Here is a 24870-nt window from a genome sequence, read left to right on the forward strand (position 1 = left end):
CCGGGGGAGATCACACGGCAGGCAAAGTTGAGGTGCCCCAGGAGGGATTGAATTTGTCTCAAGGTGACCTTCTTTAGGGGCAGCATTTGGCCGATAAGCTCTCTTAAGGCAGCCAACTTTTCAGCCGGTAATCGCGAGGTTTGGGCTACGGTGTCGAGTTCAATGCCCAGGTAGGTCATAGTAGTGACCGGACCCTCGGTCTTCTCGCCTGCCAGAGGGACCCCCAGTTCCCCAGCTAAGGATTCAAAGGCCAGGAGGAGGGACCTACACTCCCCTACGTCGCTTGCCACCAAAATAAAATCATCGAGATAATGACCCACCCCTAGAGAGCCAGTTCTAAACTTTAGGGCCCATTCCAAGAAGGTGCTGAAGGTCTCGAACGCAGCACAGGCAATAGAACAACCCATGGGCATAGCTTTGTCAATGAAGTATGCTCCCTGGAATTTGAAACCCAACCAGCGGTGGTCTTCCGGATGAACCGGGAGTAAGCGAAATGCTGACTCAATGTCGCATTTAGCCAAAAAGGCGCCCCTGCCAAAGCTCCGCACCAACCGCACAGCTTGATCGAATGAAGAGTACTTCACCGTGCACATCTCTTGGGGAATGGCGTCATTAACCGAGGTTCCCTTGGGATAGGACAGGTTGTGTATCATTCTAAATTCACCTGGGGCCTTCTTTGGGACAATACCCAGCGGGGAGATATGAAGCCCCTCAATAGGCGGAGTTGCGAATGGACCAGCTACCCTGCCAGCTGTAATTTCCTTCTGTATCTTTTTAAGCGCGATGTCGGGTCTTTCTAACACTGATTTCTGGTTAGGTGGGCAACTGGAATTGGGTGTAAAAGCAATCGGAATTCTAAAACCTTCAGGAAACCCTTCCTCAAGTAGGTGAGCCGCACGTCTATTTGGATAGAACTTCAAGAACCGCGTCGTCTCCCGGGCGAAAAGGGGCGAGCCGAGGGCTGCCCCGACCTTAAGTGGCCTTTCTAAGGCCCGCCCCTGCCGCCAGCCGATTGGCTGGCGCCAAGGGGATGTTAATTGGGGGAATCCCGGCGGCCTCCCGCGAGGCTGGCACCAGCCTCGCGAGGGCGAGTGTGGGTGGTGTCGTGATCCCGCAAAACCCCCTCCTCCTGACGATCGGAAGGGGCATTGTGACCCTTTTCAGAGAGAGACTCCAAACAAAGAAGGCCTTAAAGAAGGCCAGGTATACAATGCATTTAGAAGACATCTGAAAGCAGCCCTGTTCAGGGAAGTTTTTACTGACTGATGTTTTAATGTATTTTTAATCTTTTGTTGGAAGCCGCCCAGCCAGATGGGCGGGGTAGAAATAATAAATTATTATATGATAATATTATTATGACTTTCAATTCTCATCCATGCCAGTGTAGTGGTCAGAGTTTTGGGCAAGGAGCAGGGACACAAGAGTTCCATTCCACGCTCAGCGATGAACTTCACGGGGCGACCATTCGCTGCCTCTGAGACAAACCGACCTCGCAGGGTTGTTGTGAGGTGGAAAGGGGGAGAGAACCAAGTAGACCACCTTGAGCTCCTTGGAGAAAACAGTGGTATATGGATACAGGAGAAAATAATAATAGAAGAGAGACTCACCTCCCCAACCACTGGTGTAAAGGTAAAGGGTAAAGGGATCCCTGACCATGAGGTCCAGTCGTGGCCGACTCTGGGGTTGCTTCGCTCATCTCACTTTAGTGGCCGAGGGAGCCGGCGTACAGCTTGACTAAGCTGCTTCTGGAGAACCAGAGCAGCGCACGGAAACGCCGTTTACCTTCCCACCGGTTGTTGTTTAGTCGTTGAGTCGTGTCCGCCTCTTCGTGATCCCCTGGACCAGAGCACGCCAGGCCCTCCTGTCTTCCACTGCCTCCCACAGTTTGGTCAGACTCATGTTTGTAGCTTCGAGAACACTGTCCAACCATCCCGTCCTCTGCCGTCCCCTTCTTCTTGTGCCCTCCATCTTTCCCAACATCAGGATCTTTCCCAGGGAGTCTCCTCTTCTCATGAGGTGGCCAAAGTCTTGGAGCCTCAGCTTCACGATCTGTCCTTCCAGTGAGCACTCAGGGCTGATTTCCTCCAGCACCATAGTTCAAAAGCATCAATTCTTCAGCGATCAGCCTTCTTTATGGTCCAGCTCTCACTTCCATACATCACTACTGGGAAAACCAGAGCTTTTACTATACAGACCTTTGTTGGTATAGGTTGTTGGTATAGGTACCCACCAGAGTGGTACCTATTTATCTACTTGCGCTTTGAGGTGCTTTCGAACTGCTAAGTTGGCAGGAGCAGGGACCGAGCAACGGGAGCTCTCTCCGTCCCGGGGATTCAAACCTCCAACCTTCTGATCGGCAAGTCCTAGGCTCTGTAGCTTCAGGTCCATTTGACTATAGTCACTCCTTGAGGTGCTCTCAACTGTTTTAATGCCAGGATATTAAGCACAAGCCAAAGAAAAATAGGCGGCCTGTTTAAATGCTAAAGGTGATGTGTTGAATGATAAAAATGCTCCCCCTTAAATTTTGCGTTGTTGATGCAGCGCCAGCTGAAGCTTCAGAACTGAATCTGAAGATGTATGTGACCCAAAGAGGAGCCGCCCTGCTCAGAATCACCTGGACCGAGAAAGGTTAAAGATGCCCAGCAAGGGAAAGCTGGCAAAGTAAAAATGGCTCACGGGTGTTATATATATATATATTTGGTTTAAAGCACTTATAAAATGCTTGCTGATTCTAAAGTCCCAACCGGAATAAAAGAGCACAAAACTGCATGTTCTGAAAAATAAAAACCTATGATGATATTGTGTTTATGAAAAAATATATTGTTTATACATTCATTGCTTGTTCTTTCTGTAACCAATTTGAATGTTTTGAAATTGCAGTGAAATCAACAGAAGCAAGCCCAACTAGTATGCCTAGTTCGTCCACTGCAACTGAACCCTCACCTCAGAGTACAGCAGGAGACACTAGTACTACACAGGCAGGGACCTCTGCTTCTCCCACCTCTGAGCAACCATCGACCACAGGGACATCTTCTCTGTCAACGTTGGGGACCTCTTCCAGTGTGACCACTGAAACTGAACCCTCAATTCAGAGTACAGCAGGAGACACTAGTACTACACAGGCAGGGACCTCCGCTTCTCCCACCTCTGAGCAACCATCCACCACAGGGACATCTTCTCTGTCAACGTTGGGGACCTCTTCCAGTGTGACCACTGAAATTGAACCCTCAATTCAGAGTACAGCAGGAGACACTAGTACTACACAGGCAGGGACCTCCGCTTCTCCCACCTCTGAGCAACCATCCACCACAGGGACATCTTCTCTGTCAACGTTGGGGACCTCTTCCAGTGTGACCACTGAAATTGAACCCTCAATTCAGAGTACAGCAGGAGACACTAGTACTACACAGGCAGGGACCTCCGCTTCTCCCACCTCTGAGCAACCATCCACCACAGGGACATCTTCTCTGTCAACGTTGAGGACCTCTTCCAGTGTGACCAGTGCAACTGAACCCTCACCTCAGAATACAGCAGAAGACACTAGTACTACACAGGCAGTGACCTCTGCTTCTCCCACCGCTGAGCAACCATCCACCACTGGGACATCTTCTCTGTCAACGTTGCCTGCCTCTTCCAGTGTGACCACTGCAATTGAAATCTCAATTCAGAGTACAGCAGGAGACACTAGTACTACACAGGCAGGGACCTCCGCTTCTCCCACCTCTGAGCAACCATCCACCACAGGGACATCTTCTCTGTCCACGTTGAGGACCTCTTCCAGTGTGACCACTGAAATTGAACCCTCAATTCAGAGTACAGCAGGAGACACTAGTACTACACAGGCAGGGACCTCCGCTTCTCCCATCTCTGAGCAACCATCCACCACAGGGACATCTTCTCTGTCAACGTTGGTGACCTCTTCCAGTGTGACCAGTGCAACTGAACCCTCAATTCAGAGTACAGCAGGAGACACTAGTACTACACAGGCAGGGACCTCCGCTTCTCCCACCGCTGAGCAACCATCCACCACAGGGACATCTTCTCTGTCCACGTTGAGGACCTCTTCCAGTGTGACCATTGAAATTGAACCCTCAATTCAGAGTACAGCAGGAGACACTAGTACTACACAGGCAGTGACCTCTCCTTCTCCCACCTCTGAGCAACCATCCACCACAGGGACAAGTCTGTCAACGTTGAGGACCTCTTCCAGTGTGACCACTGCAACTGAACCCTCAATTCAGAGTACAGCAGGAGACACTAGTACTACACAGGCCGTGACCTCTGCTTCTCCCACCTCTGAGCAACCATCCAGTACAGGGACATCTTCTCTGTCAACGTTGCCTGCCTCTTCCAGTGTGACCACTGCAACTGAACCCTCAATTCAGAGTACAGCAGGAGACACTAGTACTACACAGGCCGTGACCTCTGCTTCTCCCACCTCTGAGCAACCATCCACCACAGGGACAAGTCTGTCAACGTTGAGGACCTCTTCCAGTGTGACCACTGCAACTGAAACCTCAATTCAGAGTACAGCAGGAGACACTAGTACTACACAGGCAGTGACCTCTCCTTCTCCCACCTCTGAGCAACCATCCACCACAGGGACAAGTCTGTCAACGTTGAGGACCTCTTCCAGTGTGACCACTGCAACTGAACCCTCACCTCAGAGTACAGCAGGAGACACTAGTACTACACAGGCAGGGACCTCTGCTTCTCCCACCTCTGAGCAACCATCCACCACAGGGACATCTTCTCTGTCCACGTTGAGGACCTCTTCCAGTGTGACCACTGCAACTGAACCCTCAATTCAGAGTACAGCAGGAGACACTAGTACTACACAGGCAGGGACCTCCGCTTCTCCCACCTCTGAGCAACCATCCACCACAGGGACAAGTCTGTCAACGTTGAGGACCTCTTCCAGTGTGACCACTGCAACTGAACCCTCAATTCAGAGTACAGCAGGAGACACTAGTACTACACAGGCCGTGACCTCTGCTTCTCCCACCTCTGAGCAACCATCCACCACAGGGACATCTTCTCTGTCAACATTGCCTGCCTCTTCCAGTGTGACCACTGCAACTGAACCCTCAATTCAGAGTACAGCAGGAGACACTAGTACTACACAGGCAGGGACCTCCGCTTCTCCCACCTCTGAGCAACCATCCAGTACAGGGACATCTTCTCTGTCCACGTTGAGGACCTCTTCCAGTGTGACCACTGCAACTGAACCCTCAATTCAGAGTACAGCAGGAGACACTAGTACTACACAGGCAGTGACCTCTCCTTCTCCCACCTCTGAGCAACCATCCACCACAGGGACATCTTCTCTGTCCACGTTGAGGACCTCTTCCAGTGTGACCACTGCAACTGAACCCTCAATTCAGAGTACAGCAGGAGACACTAGTACTACACAGGCAGTGACCTCTCCTTCTCCCACCTCTGAGCAACCATCCACCACAGGGACAAGTCTGTCAACGTTGAGGACCTCTTCCAGTGTGACCACTGCAACTGAACCCTCACCTCAGAGTACAGCAGGAGACACTAGTACTACACAGGCAGGGACCTCTGCTTCTCCCACCTCTGAGCAACCATCCACCACAGGGACATCTTCTCTGTCCACGTTGAGGACCTCTTCCAGTGTGACCACTGCAACTGAACCCTCAATTCAGAGTACAGCAGGAGACACTAGTACTACACAGGCAGGGACCTCCGCTTCTCCCACCTCTGAGCAACCATCCACCACAGGGACAAGTCTGTCAACGTTGAGGACCTCTTCCAGTGTGACCACTGCAACTGAACCCTCACCTCAGAGTACAGCAGGAGACACTAGTACTACACAGGCAGGGACCTCCGCTTCTCCCACCTCTGAGCAACCATCCACCACAGGGACAAGTCTGTCAACGTTGGGGACCTCTTCCAGTGTGGCCAGTGCAACTGAACCCTCAATTCAGAGTACAGCAGGAGACACTAGTACTACACAGGCAGGAACCTCCGCTTCTCCCACCTCTGAGCAACCATCCACCACAGGGACATCTTCTCTGTCCACGTTGAGGACCTCTTCCAGTGTGACCACTGAAATTGAACCCTCAATTCAGAGTACAGCAGGAGACACTAGTACTACACAGGCAGTGACCTCTCCTTCTCCCACCTCTGAGCAACCATCCACCACAGGGACAAGTCTGTCAACGTTGAGGACCTCTTCCAGTGTGACCACTGCAACTGAAACCTCAATTCAGAGTACAGCAGGAGACAATAGTACTACACAGGCAGGGACCTCCGCTTCTCCCACCTCTGAGCAACCATCCACCACAGGGACATCTTCTCTGTCCACGTTGAGGACCTCTTCCAGTTTGACCACTGCAACTGAACCCTCAATTCAGAGTACAGCAGGAGACACTAGTACTACACAGGCCGTGACCTCTGCTTCTCCCACCTCTGAGCAACCATCCAGTACAGGGACATCTTCTCTGTCAACGTTGCCTGCCTCTTCCAGTGTGACCACTGCAACTGAACCCTCAATTCAGAGTACAGCAGGAGACACTAGTACTACACAGGCAGGGACCTCCGCTTCTCCCACCTCTGAGCAACCATCCACCACAGGGACAAGTCTGTCAACGTTGAGGACCTCTTCCAGTGTGACCACTGCAACTGAACCCTCACCTCAGAGTACAGCAGGAGACACTAGTACTACACAGGCAGGGACCTCCGCTTCTCCCACCTCTGAGCAACCATCCACCACAGGGACAAGTCTGTCAACGTTGAGGACCTCTTCCAGTGTGACCACTGCAACTGAACCCTCAATTCAGAGTACAGCAGGAGACACTAGTACTACACAGGCAGGGACCTCTGCTTCTCCCACCTCTGAGCAACCATCCACCACAGGGACATCTTCTCTGTCAACGTTGCCTGCCTCTTCCAGTGTGACCACTGCAACTGAACCCTCAATTCAGAGTACAGCAGGAGACACTAGTACTACACAGGCAGGGACCTCCGCTTCTCCCACCTCTGAGCAACCATCCACCACAGGGACATCTTCTCTGTCAACGTTGAGGACCTCTTCCAGTGTGACCACTGCAACTGAACTCTCACCTCAGAGTACAGCAGGAGACACTAGTACTACACAGGCAGGGACCTCTGCTTCTCCCACCTCTGAGCAACCATCCACCACAGGGACAAGTCTGTCAATGTTGAGGACCTCTTCCAGTGTGACCACTGCAACTGAACCCTCAATTCAGAGTACAGCAGGAGACACTAGTACTACACAGGCAGTGACCTCTCCTTCTCCCACCTCTGAGCAACCATCCACCACAGGGAAAAGTCTGTCAACGTTGAGGACCTCTTCCAGTGTGACCACTGCAACTGAACCCTCACCTCAGAGTACAGCAGGAGACACTAGTACTACACAGGCAGGAACCTCCGCTTCTCCCACCTCTGAGCAACCATCCACCACAGGGACATCTTCTCTGTCCACGTTGAGGACCTCTTCCAGTGTGACCACTGCAACTGAACCCTCAATTCAGAGTACAGCAGGAGACACTAGTACTACACAGGCAGTGACCTCTCCTTCTCCCACCTCTGAGCAACCATCCACCACAGGGACAAGTCTGTCAACGTTGAGGACCTCTTCCAGTGTGACCACTGCAACTGAACCCTCAATTCAGAGTACAGCAGGAGACACTAGTACTACACAGGCAGGGACCTCCGCTTCTCCCACCTCTGAGCAACCATCCACCACAGGGACAAGTCTGTCAACGTTGAGGACCTCTTCCAGTGTGACCACTGCAACTGAACCCTCAATTCAGAGTACAGCAGGAGACACTAGTACTACACAGGCCGTGACCTCTGCTTCTCCCACCTCTGAGCAACCATCCAGTACAGGGACATCTTCTCTGTCAACGTTGCCTGCCTCTTCCAGTGTGACCACTGCAACTGAACCCTCAATTCAGAGTACAGCAGGAGACACTAGTACTACACAGGCCGTGACCTCTGCTTCTCCCACCTCTGAGCAACCATCCACCACAGGGACAAGTCTGTCAACGTTGAGGACCTCTTCCAGTGTGACCACTGCAACTGAAACCTCAATTCAGAGTACAGCAGGAGACACTAGTACTACACAGGCAGGGACCTCCGCTTCTCCCATCTCTGAGCAACCATCCACCACAGGGACAAGTCTGTCAACGTTGAGGACCTCTTCCAGTGTGACCACTGCAACTGAAACCTCAATTCAGAGTACAGCAGGAGACACTAGTACTACACAGGCAGGGACCTCCGCTTCTCCCATCTCTGAGCAACCATCCAGTACAGGGACATCTTCTCTGTCAACGTTGGGGACCTCTTCCAGTGTGACAAGTGCAACTGAACCCTCAATTCAGAGTACAGCAGGAGACACTAGTACTACACAGGCAGGAACCTCCGCTTCTCCCACCTCTGAGCAACCATCCAGTACAGGGACATCTTCTCTGTCCACGTTGAGGACCTCTTCCAGTGTGACCACTGCAACTGAACCCTCAATTCAGAGTACAGCAGGAGACACTAGTACTACACAGGCAGTGACCTCTCCTTCTCCCACCTCTGAGCAACCATCCACCACAGGGACATCTTCTCTGTCCACGTTGAGGACCTCTTCCAGTGTGACCACTGCAACTGAACCCTCACCTCAGAGTACAGCAGGAGACACTAGTACTACACAGGCAGTGACCTCTCCTTCTCCCACCTCTGAGCAACCATCCACCACAGGGACAAGTCTGTCAACGTTGAGGACCTCTTCCAGTGTGACCACTGCAACTGAACCCTCACCTCAGAGTACAGCAGGAGACACTAGTACTACACAGGCAGGGACCTCTGCTTCTCCCACCTCTGAGCAACCATCCACCACAGGGACATCTTCTCTGTCCACGTTGAGGACCTCTTCCAGTGTGACCACTGCAACTGAACCCTCAATTCAGAGTACAGCAGGAGACACTAGTACTACACAGGCAGGGACCTCCGCTTCTCCCACCTCTGAGCAACCATCCACCACAGGGACAAGTCTGTCAACGTTGAGGACCTCTTCCAGTGTGACCACTGCAACTGAACCCTCACCTCAGAGTACAGCAGGAGACACTAGTACTACACAGGCCGTGACCTCTGCTTCTCCCACCTCTGAGCAACCATCCAGTACAGGGACATCTTCTCTGTCAACGTTGCCTGCCTCTTCCAGTGTGACCACTGCAACTGAACCCTCACCTCAGAGTACAGCAGGAGACACTAGTACTACACAGGCCGTGACCTCTGCTTCTCCCACCTCTGAGCAACCATCCACCACAGGGACATCTTCTCTGTCCACGTTGGGGACCTCTTCCAGTGTGACCAGTGCAACTGAACCCTCAATTCAGAGTACAGCAGGAGACACTAGTACTACACAGGCAGGAACCTCCGCTTCTCCCACCTCTGAGCAACCATCCACCACAGGGACATCTTCTCTGTCCACGTTGAGGACCTCTTCCAGTGTGACCACTGAAATTGAACCGTCAATTCAGAGTACAGCAGGAGACACTAGTACTACACAGGCAGTGACCTCTCCTTCTCCCACCTCTGAGCAACCATCCACCACAGGGACAAGTCTGTCAACGTTGAGGACCTCTTCCAGTGTGACCACTGCAACTGAACCCTCACCTCAGAGTACAGCAGAAGACACTAGTACTACACAGGCAGGGACCTCCGCTTCTCCCACCTCTGAGCAACCATCCACCACAGGGACATCTTCTCTGTCCACGTTGGGGACCTCTTCCATTGGGACCACTGCAACTGAACCCTCAATTCAGAGTACAGCAGGAGACACTAGTACTACACAGGCAGGGACCTCCCCTTCTCCCACCTCTGAGCAACCATCCACCACAGGGACATCTTCTCTGTCCACGTTGAGGACCTCTTCCAGTGTGACCACTGAAATTGAACCCTCAATTCAGAGTACAGCAGGAGACACTAGTACTACACAGGCAGTGACCTCTCCTTCTCCCACCTCTGAGCAACCATCCACCACAGGGACAAGTCTGTCAACGTTGTGGACCTCTTCCAGTGTGACCACTGTAACTGAACCCTCACCTCCGAGTACAGCAGGAGACACTAGTACTACACAGGCAGGGACCTCCGCTTCTCCCACCTCTGAGCAACCATCCACCACAGGGACATCTTCTCTGTCCACGTTGAGGATCTCTTCCAGTGTGACCACTGCAACTGAACCCTCACCTCAGAGTACAGCAGGAGACACTAGTACTACACAGGCAGGGACCTCTGCTTCTCCCACCTCTGAGCAACCATCCACCACAGGGACAAGTCTGTCAACGTTGAGGACCTCTTCCAGTGTGACCACTGCAACTGAACCCTCACCTCCGAGTACAGCAGGAGACACTAGTACTACACAGGCAGGGACCTCCGCTTCTCCCACCTCTGAGCAACCATCCACCACAGGGACATCTTCTCTGTCCACGTTGAGGATCTCTTCCAGTGTGACCACTGCAACTGAACCCTCACCTCAGAGTACAGCAGGAGACACTAGTACTACACAGGCATGGACCTCTGCTTCTCCCACCTCTGAGCAACCATCCACCACAGGGACATCTTCTCTGTCCACGTTGAGGACCTCTTCCAGTGTGACCACTGAAATTGAACCCTCAATTCAGAGTACAGCAGGAGACACTAGTACTACACAGGCAGTGACCTCTCCTTCTCCCACCTCTGAGCAACCATCCACCACAGGGACAAGTCTGTCAACGTTGAGGACCTCTTCCAGTGTGACCACTGCAACTGAACCCTCACCTCCGAGTACAGCAGGAGACACTAGTACTACACAGGCAGGGACCTCCGCTTCTCCCACCTCTGAGCAACCATCCACCACAGGGACATCTTCTCTGTCCACGTTGAGGATCTCTTCCAGTGTGACCACTGCAACTGAACCCTCACCTCAGAGTACAGCAGGAGACACTAGTACTACACAGGCATGGACCTCTGCTTCTCCCACCTCTGAGCAACCATCCACCACAGGGACATCTTCTCTGTCCACGTTGAGGACCTCTTCCAGTGTGACCACTGAAATTGAACCCTCAATTCAGAGTACAGCAGGAGACACTAGTACTACACAGGCAGTGACCTCTCCTTCTCCCACCTCTGAGCAACCATCCACCACAGGGACAAGTCTGTCAACGTTGAGGACCTCTTCCAGTGTGACCACTGCAACTGAACCCTCACCTCCGAGTACAGCAGGAGACACTAGTACTACACAGGCAGGGACCTCCGCTTCTCCCACCTCTGAGCAACCATCCACCACAGGGACATCTTCTCTGTCCACGTTGAGGATCTCTTCCAGTGTGACCACTGCAACTGAACCCTCACCTCAGAGTACAGCAGGAGACACTAGTACTACACAGGCAGGGACCTCTGCTCCTTTCACCTCAGAGGAACCATCCAGTACAGGGACATCTTCTCTGTCAACGTTGCCTGCCGCTGCCAGTGTGACCACTGCAACTGAATCCTCAACTCAGAGTACTGCAGGAGGCACTACTTCTCCTCAGGAAGTGACCTCCATTTCTTCCACATCATCGGAACCATCCACTCCAGGGTTAACGTTTCCGGCCTCTTCCAGTGATGGTACTACAGCGATCCTACGTGCAACTAGTGTGACTGAAACGGTCAGTTCACCTACCACCTCTTCCAGTTCCACCGAACAGCGTTCTGAAACAAGTACATCTATCTTATCCCGAAGCACCACCACTGCAGATGAACCCTCAACTCAGAGTACAGCAGGAGACACCACTATTACGCTTGCAGCGACCTCCGCTTCTTCCACCTCGGAGGAACCATCCACTGCAGGGACATCTTCTCTGTCAACGTTGCCTGCCCCTTCCATTGAGGGTACTACAGCGATCCTAAGAACGAGTAGTGTGACTGATAAGCTGAGTCCATCTACCACCTCCTCCAGTTCCACAGAAGAGCGTCCTGAAACAAGCACATCAAAGGCATCTACATCTACCGGTATGAAAATATCCACCATTGGGGTCCCCTTCCTTTTCACCATTACCCGTTCACATACATTGACTCCTTTGGAACTGAAAAGTTCCTCTGTTAGGGGCCTATATTTTCATATGGAAATGATGTTTATCTCCTAGCACATGACTACAGGGCTTAATGGTTTGCACTTGTTGCAATCATGCTTCTTGGCGCATTACAAAGTTCTTGCATCAGTTTACATGGCCCTTAATATACTTGAGTCCAGAATGTCTTCAATACCTATTAATGTGTTATATCCCTGTTTGATCAGTGCTCTCTTTGTGGGAGTTGTTCTACGTGGTCCCTCATGAGTCAAGGCACACGACTTATAGCCACCGTGTAACTCCTTCCTGGCTGAGAGCCATTCTTTATTGAACTCCAGGCCCTTGGCTTTCTTGATTTCAGCAAGCAGCTAAAGTTCTGATTAATTCTAATTGATTTTATGTATTGCTCTTTCAGCCTCACTATACACTTAGAAATAATAGCATTAGGCTGTACAATATATAAATTATTATTGTCATCATCATCATATATGAGGGCTCTTTTGTCGGCTTGTTCTTAAATGTTGTTCTCTTCCTCTTGCTCAGCTTCTTCCACCACAGCTGTCCCTCTCGGGTGCCTTAATGGAGGAGTGCTTGTCGGGGGTCGCTGTCACTGCCCATCTCCCTATACTGGGCGACGCTGCGAAGAGGCAAAGAATGAAATCCAAGTGGGTAAGTCTTAGTACAAATTATTAGTACAATCCTCCCGCTCTCTGGCTCTTCCTTTGAAAAGAAAAGCTCAGGAATGTCCGGGTATGTGTAGTAATTTTCTAGGTGGGCAATGTTTGTGGTCCTGCGGCCAACTTGCTTGATTCAAAGTGGTGTGTTAGTTCTGGGGCATCACCCTGACACCTTCAGTTTAAAAAGCTTCTGATAGCAGCAGCAGCTGGACCAGAATGTCACCTGCCTCAGGACCTGGAGAGTTTCTGTCAGCAAGAGTAGACTACACTGAGCTGATATGCGCACATTCCAGTGTATTTCACACCCTGTACCAGCGCCCTTTCCCTGCACACTTTTTTTTTTAAAAATATTACTTTTACAACAATTTAAACACTACCAAAAAAACCCAAAGAAAAAACAGTACATTACAATACAAAAACACTACATAACACTAAAACATGAAACTAACAAGACAAAACAAAAACAATTTAAAAACACATCAAAAAAGAAAAAAAATTCAATATCTTATCTTTCTTTCACATATTTCAACGACCTCCTCACACCTCCCTTTTTGTATTCCACTTATATTAATTATTTCAGCAATTCCTTTCCATCTTCCCCTGTTTTCTATCCTATAATTATCTTAACACAAACTAACCTTATTTTTCCCCTTTAATTTTCTATTAATCTATTTATACTTAATTCCTTATAACCTTTCTACTAAAGCCATATAACTTCATTCCAACATTCTTCTAACATTCATTCATTTTACAATATTTCTGTAGATAGTCTTTAAACTTTTTCCAGTCTTCTTCCACCAACTCTTCTCCCTGGTCTCGGATTCTGCCAGTCATTTCTGCCAGTTCCATATAGTCCATCACCTTCATCTGCCATTCTTCCCGGGTGGGTAAATCTTGTGTCTTCCAATACTTCGCGATAAGTATTCTTGCTGCTGTTGTTGCACTTTCTCTGCACACTTTGGTGTGGATCCATAGGTGATTCATGTTGTTTCCATGATCACTGTGACTCAATGAACACCTGAAGTGCTCATCCTCACATCTGAAACTGTGGCTGTACCTTCATGTTTAATGACTCCTGTGCTTTCTGATCACAGTGACTATTGTGGCCATAATCCATGTCTCTGTAACAGTGAAGAATCGGGACTTTAGACCAGAGATGGCGATTTACGGCTCACATGACTTCAAGAGATTCGTGAATGTCTTTGAGCAACAGGTGAGGGGTGGCTGGGAGTGCATAGAGGATGCCCACTCAGGAAAATGATCACTTCCAGGCAGACCTATTGTTACTTTTGAGTCTGGGTCCCGTTAACGTGCCATTCCTTTGTGGTAAACTTCATTAACAGAGATTTGTCCGCTTAGCACATCTGGAAACACAGTCAGATTTCCATCGTTTGGAACACCTAGATATCCAGCTTCGGAAATGGAGCCATCAGATGAGTATAGAAAGCTGTTTCTGTAATATGTAGCTCAGAGCTGATGGTTCAAACCCTAATACACACATCAGGAACCGTCTTCCTAATTGTCACTTTTGAAAGACCAATGTTAAAATGTCAAAGGTCATCTTCCAGCCTTTATAATCATCCCATCCCTTTGGCCAGGCTGCCTGCTGGGTACTGGAGTCCAAGAACAGCTGGGGGAGGGCCACTGACTAGCCATGCCCAGCACAGGAGATACTCCAAAGGTGTGTTGGAAGGGGAGAGGAGTTAATGGAGCACAGCAGGATAGAGAGGTCCTACTTAGCACACAGGAGGGACCCAGAATCTCTGGGATGGGGGGGTTAGTATTTCTCAGATCAACAAACTAGTATCTTGTACATGTAGAGTATTTTGTTGTTTCTGATTTTTGGTGTCGCCTTTTTGGTACGTTGTGCACATCAGCAGGATTGCTGACATGCACACCTTCTAAGCTGTTGATGCTGCCAAGTGGCAGTAACTCCTCCGCTCCTGGCCAGACCTGCTCTTGATTGATGCTCCTCACATTCCGTTGTCACTGCAGCGGAGCTCAGATTTTCTCTCTCTCTCTGTGCAGATGAACATCTTCTATTCGGGCGTTTTTGGGTACCAGGGCGTACATGTGATTAATCTGAGGTGAGGCACAGATAGATAAGTTTGGCGACCAAGCATTGGAGAGAGTGTGGTTTTGGCTTCCACCAAATTCCTTGGCGCCCAATGTAAAACACCACACTCCCTTGAACACAGAAGCCTGAACAGGCCATGTCGACCCCCCTCACAACAGGCCAACTGGGGGCACCTTCACAGCTGGGGCTAAATGATTTATCCTTCTTGCTTCCAGACAAGGCAGTGTCATCGTGGACCACGAGGTGCGTCTGCGTGAGCCATTCTCGAACTTCAGTGGTTCTTATGAGGCCTCCATTAAGGACATCATCCAGGTCCTGCAAAATAATTGCACTTTCAACCAAACAGGTGAGGCGGCAGCAGCGGCGTAGCGTGAGTTGTCAGCACCCAGGGCAAGGCAAGTAATTTGCGCCCCCTAACCGGAGCAAGGCAAGTAATTTGCGCCCCCTAACCGGAGCAAGGCAAGTAATTTGCGCCCCCTAACCCCTAACCTGCCACGTCAGGTGATCTGAGGCGAGTTGCCGCTGGCGCTGCCGCCCAAACGATGCTGCTTGCCCGGAGGAGGAGGGGGGCAGAGAGGTGAGGACCGCGGCGAGCGCTGAGAGCCGCTGCCAGCTCGTTGGTTCCATGAGACATGGGGCTCTGCTACAGCCTGCGCCCGAGGCTCTTCGGCGACTCCGGAGGCGGCGAGCGTGCCCCCCAGATGTTGCGCCCGGTGCAGCCGGCCCCCCTTGCACCCCCCACGCTACGCCACTGGGCAGCAGCTGCCACTGGCTGGCTGGCAGCTTCATGAGCGAAAAGTCTTCCTTTGCTTGCATGCCACGGGGCAGCTCTTGCCGCTACATTCCTGCCCCGCATCTGGCTTGTGGAGTGCGAGGAAAAGGTTCCTCATAAGACGTCTCCAGATCAGATGCCACGAGGAAGCAGGGGCCATCCAAGGGCAGCAATCCTGCCCCTTTTTATTTGGGAGTGCCGTATTTTTCGCTGTGTAAGACACACTTTTTCCCTCCTAAAAAGTAAAGGGAAATGTGTGTGTGTCTTATGGAGCGAATGCAGGCTGCGCAGCTATCCCAGAAGCCAGAACAGCAAGAGGGATTGCCTCTTCCACTGCGCAGGGCTCCCTCTTGCTGTTCTGGCTTCTGAGATTCAGAATATTTTTTTCCTTGTTTTCCTCCTCCAAAAACTAGGTGCGCCTTGTGGTCTGGTGCGTCTTATAGAGCAAAAAATACAATAAATCCTGCCAGCATCAGTGGCACTTAAGAGCTTGTCCACTTCTCTACTTGTCAATCGAAGCAGTGAGACAGCCCGTGACCCACCTCTCTACAGAATCTGAGCAGCTTCTCTGAGCCCAAGCCCACCCCCTGCTCCCCTGATCCAAACAATCATGCTGTTTCTCTAGGAACAGAAGTACGGAAGCTTATTGGGGGGAAACGTAGTCTTCCTAGTGTGCCCATTTCACAGGCAGCAAGCTTCATCTATGCCAGATCTGAGGCCAGCTAGTGTTATCCATGCAAGCTGAGGGGATACCCAGTGACAGACCCCTTTCACATCAACAACCCCAGCAGAGACGGATGTCAGGGTGCTGGCTGAACATAGGAGGGATGGCAGAGGAAGTGTGTTTCCTTCAACTGGCAGGGAGACATGGCGAGTGGGTGGGGGAAGAGGTCCCTCCCCATGAATGTCCCCCCCCGTGACTTCTTCCCTTCAGAAGCCTCACCTTTGCTTTCCCCCTCTCCTTTAGATCAGCTCTGCTTTACTGAAGGAGCATCTCGTGTGACTCCAGTGCCCCTGAGCCCTGAAGGTGAGGACTGGGGTGTGAGAGGGGGTCACTGTGTGCTTAACACACTCCTGATGTTGAAGAGTTGCAGTGGGCTGCCTGGATGGGGGCGGTGGAGCCGTATGAGGAAGAAAACATGGCCACCACATGCAAACAAATGCATTGCTGGTGTGGACACTGCAGATGTTGCCAGGATTCGGCAAAGTGCAGGCACAACTGAGATGCACAGAGGCTAATCCTTTGTCCCATCAAGTGCAATTAACCTGTGGGATTCTCTGACACAAGTCTGGATGGCTTCAAAGGAGGATGAGAGGAAAGGGTTTTGTGGCATTGTGGCTGTAGACTACCTCCATATTCAGGGTCAGTCTAAGTTGCTGGGAGAAGCAGAGCCAGAGAGTGTTTCTGCTGGTGCCTTTCCCGGAGACAAGGGGCTGAGCATTCTGGGAGGCTGAACCCTCGGGGCCTTGGACCCAATCCTGCAGCAGGCTCCTCTTCTGATCTCCTGGTCTCAAGCATGCAGTGCTTTTCTAAGAGGCACTTGCCTTCTCCCGTTTCTGACTCTGCTTCCTTCCTTCCCCTTTCCAGATCTGTCAAAAGAATGCAAGAACACCTCCGTGGTGGCAAAAAACATCCAGCAATTTTACGTGGCACGAAACATCAGTGGCAACCTCCAGTGTGTCTCTAACTGCAGCGTTTGGCACCCCGACCCCTACAGATGTGTGAACGGAAACTGCTATATCACCCCTGAGGGTCCCAGTTGCTAGTGAGTAGCATGCCAGGGGGTGAAGTGGGTGGTGCCCGTAGGCTGTTCCTACCAGCAGTGCTAGTTGTTGTTTCGTCGTTTAGTCGTGCCCGACTCTTCCTGACCCCGTGGACCAGAGCACGCCAGGCACTCCTGTCTTCCACTGCCTCCCGCAGTTTGGCCAAACTCATGCTGGTAGCTTTGAGAACACTGTCCCACCATCTCGTCCTCTGTCGTCCCCTTCTCCTTGTGCCCTCCATCTTTCCCAACATCAGGGTCTTTTCCAGGGAGTCTTCTCTTCTCATGAGGTGGCCAAAGTCTTGGAGCCTCAGCTTCAGGATCTGTCCTTCCAGTGAGCACTCAGGGCTGATTTCCTCCAAAATGGAGAGGTTGGATCTTCTTGCAGTCCATGGGACTCTCAAGAGTCTCCTCCAGCACCAGAACTCAAAAGCAGCTATGCTAGTAGGAACCATTTAAATGTCATTTTAAAGAAAACAGTGTCATTCATGTGCATGTTGTCTTTTGCTGCAATTCCCCGTGGGCACCCGTCACCACCGCTCCTGTCTTGGATTAGGGCCCTGGATGCCACTCAGCCCCCCCCCCTGAATTGCAGCATAAGAAACACCCCCTGCTCCCCACCCCGTAAAGAACCCAGGCATCCTGGGCCCCATTACCTGCCTCCCTGCCGGTTTTTGACGCTGCCTTTCCTCCCACAGCTGTGAGCAGTCGGGCTCCTACTGGTTCGTGGGCCGGCGCTGTGAGCAGGGCATCAGCAAGGTGGGGGTGGCCGTGGGGGTGGCCCTGGGCCTGGCGGTGCTGCTGCTGGTCATCCTGGTCTTGGTCGTGCTTCTCTGCTGGAGGCGCTGTTGCCCAAGGGAGAAAGGACACAGGTAGGAGGAGGGCTGGGCAGCTGCACTCAAAGTCCGGTCAGCTCGGTCAGCTCCGAGTCCCGGTCAGTCTCTGCTTTGCATCTTCTCTCAATGACCACCTTGGGGGGAAAGTTCACTGGGATTGGAAAGGCATTCTCTGTGAATTGCCCTGGGAACTACGGATGAAGGGCATTATACTACTACTACTACTACTATTACTACTACTACTAATAACCGGTCTTGAAAGACCTACATTGGCTCCCAGTACGTTTCTGAGCACAATTCAAAGTGTTGGTGCTAACCTTGAAAGCCCTAAACAGCCTCGGTCCAGTATATCTGAAGGAGCGTCTCCACCCCCATCGTTCTGCCCGGACACTGAGGTCCAGGGCCGAGGGCCTTCTGGCGGTTCCCTCATTGCGAGAAGCCAAGTTACAGGGAACCAGGCACAGGGCCTTCTCGGTGGTGGCGCCCTCCCTGTGGAACGCCCTCCCACCAGATGTAAAAGCGATAAACAACTACCGACATTCAGAAGACATCTTAAGGCAGCCCTGTTCAGGGAAGTTTTTAATATGTGACATTTTAGTGTATTTTTCATCTTTGTTGGAAGCCGCCCAGAGTGGCTGGGGAAACCCAGCCAGATGGCCGGGGTACAAATAAATTATTATTATTATTATTATTATTGTTGTTTTGTTGTTGTTGTTGTTGTTGTTGTTGTTGTTGTTATTATTATTATTATTATTATTATTATTATTATTATTATTATTATTATCACATTGTAGAAAGGCTATCCAAGCTGCTTGTGTCTGGATGGAGCCCCTCAGAGGCCCGGCTCCTTCCTGTCTCATTCTCTGCCCTATTTCCAGTTGCTGCTGGTGGGGCTGCAGGTGCACGTTTCGGTCACCCCCCTCACCCGCCATAGGTCAGTCTCTGCTGTTTTCAACTGGCACTGACTCTGGAAGCTGTCCTTGAAATGGGCTGAAGGACAGATCTTTGCCCTGATGGCCTCTGTTGGTCTCCCACTTCCAGGCTGACGCATTTGCCTCCCGATGAAGAGAAGCGGTATGAAAATGAGCCCGAGTGGGTGTTCCATCCCGAACACCCTGCAACTGCCACAGGAGGTATGTGGGGCAAGGTCTAGGCCAGGAAGGGGAGGCCATGGTGGGGGTGGCATGCCTTGGTGTCCATGTCAACTGCTGGCCCCCAAAGTGTGCTTCTTCCCTTGCCCTGCGGGTTAATGCATGAAAGAAAATACGCCAGTGGAACTGTAGATGGTCTGGGGTTGCAGGAGGGGTTCAAGTTGCACAGAAACATTCCACCCCACATGCAGAAATAAGGAAATAAGAAAGGGGAGGGGAGAGCAGGAGGGGAGGTCAAACACAGCCACGTCCCCAAACTGCAATCAGGCGGAAGGGCTTTCCATGCCCTGCCCCCCCACCCTGCCCTGATCCAGGAGAAGGAAATAGAAATAAATAAATGAGATGTGGGGGTTCTCATGTACTCTGTGCTCTGGGGAGGGAGCGCTAGGCACCTGAGGGGGAGGATGAGCCTCAGCCCTGATTACGGGCTGCATTATCACACCAGGGAAGACCACTTTGCTTGCCAGAGCTTTGAAAACGCATTTTGTAAAAATAAAGCAGGTTCTAGCTGTGCTTTGTAGGCCTCTCCCTTCTCGGAAGAGGTTACTGAGAGCCAGTCTGGTGTAGCGGTTAAGAGCGGAAGTCTCGTAATCTGGGGAACCGGGTTCGCGTCTCAGCTCCTCCACATGCAGCTGCTGGGTGACCTTGGGCCAGTCACACTTCTCTGAAGTCTCTCAGCCCCACTCACCTCACAGAGGGTTTGTTGTGGGGGAGGAAGGAAAAGGAGATTGTGAGCCGCTTTGAGACTCCTGAAGGGGAGTGAAAGGCAGGATATCAAATCCAAACTCTTCTTCTTCTTCTTGGGTGGGCAAGTGGAAAGGCTGGACTGGGGAGAAGGGAAGCCCAAATCTAAAAAATGACTGACATGCCCCCCTCCTACTTCGCCCTTTGCACAGAAGACCCTTTCGCTGGTGACAGAGACAGCTCCTTCCGACCACGGCTGGACACGGTGGATACAACCTTGCCGGTACAAGAAACGAGGGCATTTGGGGTTCGGTGTGTGTGTCACAGCTGAGAGACAGCAGGCAGGGATTAGAAGTGGGGCAGAAAAGCACAGCCAGAACAATCCGGGGGCAGAGCCAAAAAGGACAGGGACTTTTCGAATACAAAAAAAGGGACATGATCGGTTTATAGCATTATGGGTGGTAAGCAGACAGTGGACAAGAGGAGGGTTATCTCTCATGATACGAGGTCATTCCACAAAGCCAAAGGGCAGGAGGTTCAGAATGGGGGGGAAGTCTTTCTTCACACTGGTGCCATAATTGACATATGGAACGCCCTGCCACAAGATGTGGCAGAGGCTGCTCCCTCTTGGAGAGCTTTAAAGGCGTGTGGTCGTGTGTGGCATGAGAGGTGGACCAAATTCCTGGCAGACCTGAAGTCCATCAGTTAAAAGCTACCAGTTAGAATAGTGAAATGGAGCCTCCAAGATCAGAAGCAGTCTACCATTGTTTGCCAGTTGCTCAGGGAGAGGCAGAAGATCCGCGTCAGCAGCAAGGAAGGGCTGTTGGCTCCATTTCCTGCTTGTGGGCTTTTCTTCTGGGCATCTGGCCAGAATCCGGGTGCTGCTGCAGGTGGACTTAGCTCTGAGTAGTGGGGCACTTTCTGAAAGGTGCTTGTCATTTCCGCTGACCCTGCTTTCTCCTTCTCTCCCTGCGCCCTGAAGACACGGATTGCTCGGCCCCACTTGGCCCGGCTGTGAAGAAGCCCTGGGGCAACAGGAAGCAAGCTGGGTCTGGATTTGCACAGGACATGCCGGTGATGCCTTCCTGCTTCCTCTCGCACTTCAGGAGTGGGGTGCTGCTGCTGCCCCCTTGAATACCGGTGCCTCTTCGTGGTGATGCTGGAAGCAGGACGTGGGGGAGGAACAGGGCCCCATGGGGGTATTTGGGCTCCTGCCCCCGAGGACTCACGTTGCCCACAGAGGCAGAACTTGCACAATCACCTCCCTCAGCGAGGGGCCTTTGACCACTGCCTGGATGCCAAGGCCAGCTGGTGCAAGAGGAGGCTGCCTTGCAAGGGTCTCGCGTCGTCTCTGCAGGTCGGGGGCCACGGCTAGCACTTTTGGAGAAATCGCTTTCTCCCTTTCTGTCCCAACCTATTTATTTCCCCTTTGCCTCTCTCCAGTTTGGCTCTGGATTCCTCCCTCCAGCCCCAACCTGCTCCCACTTGGCTTTTCCTTCTCTTGGTACAAACTTACTCATCCCCTTCCATCCCAGCCCCAGATACACCTGTAACATCACTGATGACCCACAATGCCACACACCTGTACCCACAGCATTGCTGATCCTGAGATGGATCACAGGTTGGATGCACAGTGCAATTGGTGGGTTGATTTCCAAAGGGATGCCCCCCAATGCACAGATGAGGGGTTTGCACCCCTTAATTCACCATGTAATTTGCATAGGATAAGTTATTTGGCAGCGTAGGCAAAGTCAAAAGGGGGGGGGGGAAGAACCTTTAGCACTTGTAGAATTCCCCATGCAATATAAAGCTCACCACAGCCGGGACGGACTTCCTTTATTCATCCCGCCTTCAACGCCAATTTTAGTCCAAATTGTAATACAAATTTCTGATAGCTCCTTCGGCTTTTTTATATATTTTATGGAAAATTTGCTGCTTTATCCACTTGAAACTTGAAGCTTCTCTTCCGAGGGAATCAAATAGATCCCAGTGCTCGCCACTCGAACCCACCTCTCCTCCGCTCTTTGCAGCGCGGTTCGGGCTGGGAGAGTCTACTGACAAGTGCAGCCAGATCCAGGTGATCAAAATATCCTTTTGAGCCTTTTACAGGGGTACATAGCGCCCTTGCGTTTCCCCGGCCCATACCCTTCAGAAGATCGGGCCTTTCCTGGAGGACTATATCCGTGCTACGATGCGGTCCGCGGCAAACCGGAAGTCATGAAATTTATTCTCAGTTCACCAAGTGAGAAACCAAAACTATCAGAATAAAGTGTCCTTAACCTGTTGTCTGTCTTCTTGGAGGGGTATTTAACTGAAGTTTAGATTACTATCTCTTGTTTGCGAGACTATTTCAGGGAAATAGGGACATTCTGGAATCACATCAGAAGCTGGGATGGGTTTCGCAATTCTGGGACTGTCCCTGGAAAACTGGGACACTTGGTGAGTGTGTGTCCATTTGTAGAATTAGAGGTGCTGGTTTGTTTAGATGCCTGTGGTGGTCATGTAAGGTAATAAAGGCTTTCTGGGAAATGATATATAATGCACTGAAAAAAATGTTTAAAATAACGTTTGTAAAAAACCCCAGAATCCTTTCTATTAGGAATTATAGATACTGACATTCTGAAGGAACAGAAAAGACTCTTTATGTACATGACAATAGCATCATGGATGCTACTAGCCCAGAGATGGAAAGAAGAAAGAGCCCCAGAGAAGAATGGCAAACCAAGCTGTTAGACTTACGACGGAATGGCAAAATTGACCCAAAAACTAGAGACCAAGAAGACAAGAAATTCAAGAAAGAATGGGGAAAGTTTATAATTTATTTAGGAGACCAGTGTAAGAAGATGAAAACATTAGCAGGATTTTAATCTCACTTGTAATGTAACAAATACTATGGACAATATGGATAGATATAAAATAGAGATTACGAAATAATATGCAGTTGAAAATGTTGACAAGAGGACACATGGGAGGGAGGGGGGGGGAAGACCTGAGATTCAGAGTGATCTCTCTACATGGATGTGTATTTGGCATGGTTATAAATTCATATTTGTAAAATCAAATAAACATGATTTGTGCTGTTTGTTTAGATGCCTGTTGACTTTCCCTGTTTTGTACTGTGGTCTTTCTTCATGGTTCCTCAACCCCACACTTCCAATTTATTTACTTTTTAAAATGCAATGATAAGATTCAAGGGCCCCTGAGCAAGTGCAGAGTGCACTTCTCTCAGCAGCCCTGAGAAGCCACAGCAAGAACCAGAGCTGGGGAAGAACTTGCAGAAGAGATAGCTTTGCGTGAGCAGAATTGGGTCCCAGCTGCTCTTTTTTCCAGAAATGGCTAAGCGGGAGGCCAGAGAGGTTCTGCAATGAGCTGCCCCCTAGGAGATTGCTTTGCTAATTAGCAGCACCAATCTGGAGGAAGGCTGAGGAAGGGCACTTAAGTTCCCATTTGCAAGTACTTTCCTCAAACTTAACCCCTCTTCCCCAAAAGGGAAAAAAAGACAGAGACTTTTTAACTGTTTGGCCCCCTTGCAGAATTTGGGAGGGGGGGATTTGGATCAGGAAAAGGACGTTGGAGGAAAGAGTAAAAACTTCTGTGTCTACAAGGATGCTGCGCTGTGTGTGTGGAGCTGCTGGTCAGCAAAGCAAAATGGTGGACGAATGGCCCTGACCAGGGTCTCACCTGGCCCCCGGGGAGGTAACTTGGGTGCTGCTAACGCAGCGGTTTGACTTCACCCCCAGAGGCACACTCCATTGTCCCTTGAGACAGACGGATTCCAACAACAACATTTCCCACTAAGGTCATGTCCTTTCAACCAGAAACTGCGCAAGATATGCCTTCGAGTGGCTCTGTACCTGCTCTTTTGGCTTTGGAGGCGGTTACGTAGGGATCCTGCTCAGACGTGTATGTACTTTGCGATTTGCTGCCAGCTTATATTGCAATTTTGCGGTTTCAGCCAGCAGCCATGTACTCCATCACTTTTATTTCAAGTTGTAAACCAATCTTCCTTTATTGCACTTGTCTGGGAACTTATTGTGGGCACAAAGCCAAGGGTAGGTACACACAGCCATGACAGATGCAGCTTTGAGCTCCAGTAGAAGAACCTGAAACTCTGGGGAGCGCACAGAGGGACACTCAGGGCTGGTGTGTGTGCGGGTGGGTTCAGACGACACCTCGCAACACCAGAGAATCACAAATGGTGTGGATTTTGCTTTGTAGTTGGAACTGATCCACCAGATGGTAACTCAGTACCACAATATGGTTACTAGCAAAGGCAGATTTAGAGGAGCACGACCGGTTCGCCCGCACTGGGCACCAATCCGAGGGGGTGACACAACAGTAATGCAGAATGGAAGGTGGGAGACAGGTGGGGGTGTGTGTGATTAACACACACAGGGGTCTACTGAAATTTGAAAGTCCCCCACTGGGCACCAGGATCTGTGCGATGTTTGCCACTCATTGTGCCATTGCCATCAGGGTCCTATGTATTTGCTGCCTTTGGGTTGGAAGTGTAATCCCAACCATGGGGAGTCCAGATAAGCCACCATATTGAGTTTTGAAGTGTTTGGTACCAGACTCCTAATCTTGCTCTTCTCGAACTCAGTTTTAGATCTGAACAACAGCTTCACTCCTAGCATCCATTTCCTATCCTTGGTGGGCATTGACATGCCTGCAGCATAAATCCATTTGTTTGTTGGGCGTGATGTTCTGCAATCCTTGTGCGTACATTGAGGAGGAAACAGTATGCTTCCTATGAGATCCAGGACTCCTTTAACAAACACAAGTGCCATGGATGCTTAACCATGTTTCCTTTATGAAAATGGCCATAAAGATGTTGGCGTT

The 24870-nt window shown here is 50.8% G+C and overlaps 1 protein-coding gene across 1 annotated transcript; it reads left to right on the forward strand.

Annotated features, from left to right (window-relative positions):
* Positions 1-783: 783 nt before the first annotated feature.
* Positions 784-23027, forward strand: LOC309517394 (uncharacterized protein; the record flags this gene model as incomplete). The annotated part of the gene is made up of 12 exons (XM_082196631.1): positions 784-817; positions 11167-12009; positions 12612-12737; positions 13840-13958; positions 14774-14832; positions 15038-15168; positions 16562-16621; positions 17183-17360; positions 18056-18229; positions 19235-19326; positions 20241-20311; positions 21011-23027. 12 exons carry the CDS (start codon positions 784-786, stop codon positions 21044-21046), a joined length of 1923 nt encoding a protein of 640 aa, XP_082052757.1. The 3' UTR covers positions 21047-23027.
* Positions 23028-24870: the final 1843 nt, after the last annotated feature.

The sequence above is a fragment of the Podarcis vaucheri genome, assembly GCF_965113315.1.
Source record: "Podarcis vaucheri genome assembly, chromosome: 13".
NCBI classification, from domain to species: domain Eukaryota; kingdom Metazoa; phylum Chordata; class Lepidosauria; order Squamata; family Lacertidae; genus Podarcis; species Podarcis vaucheri.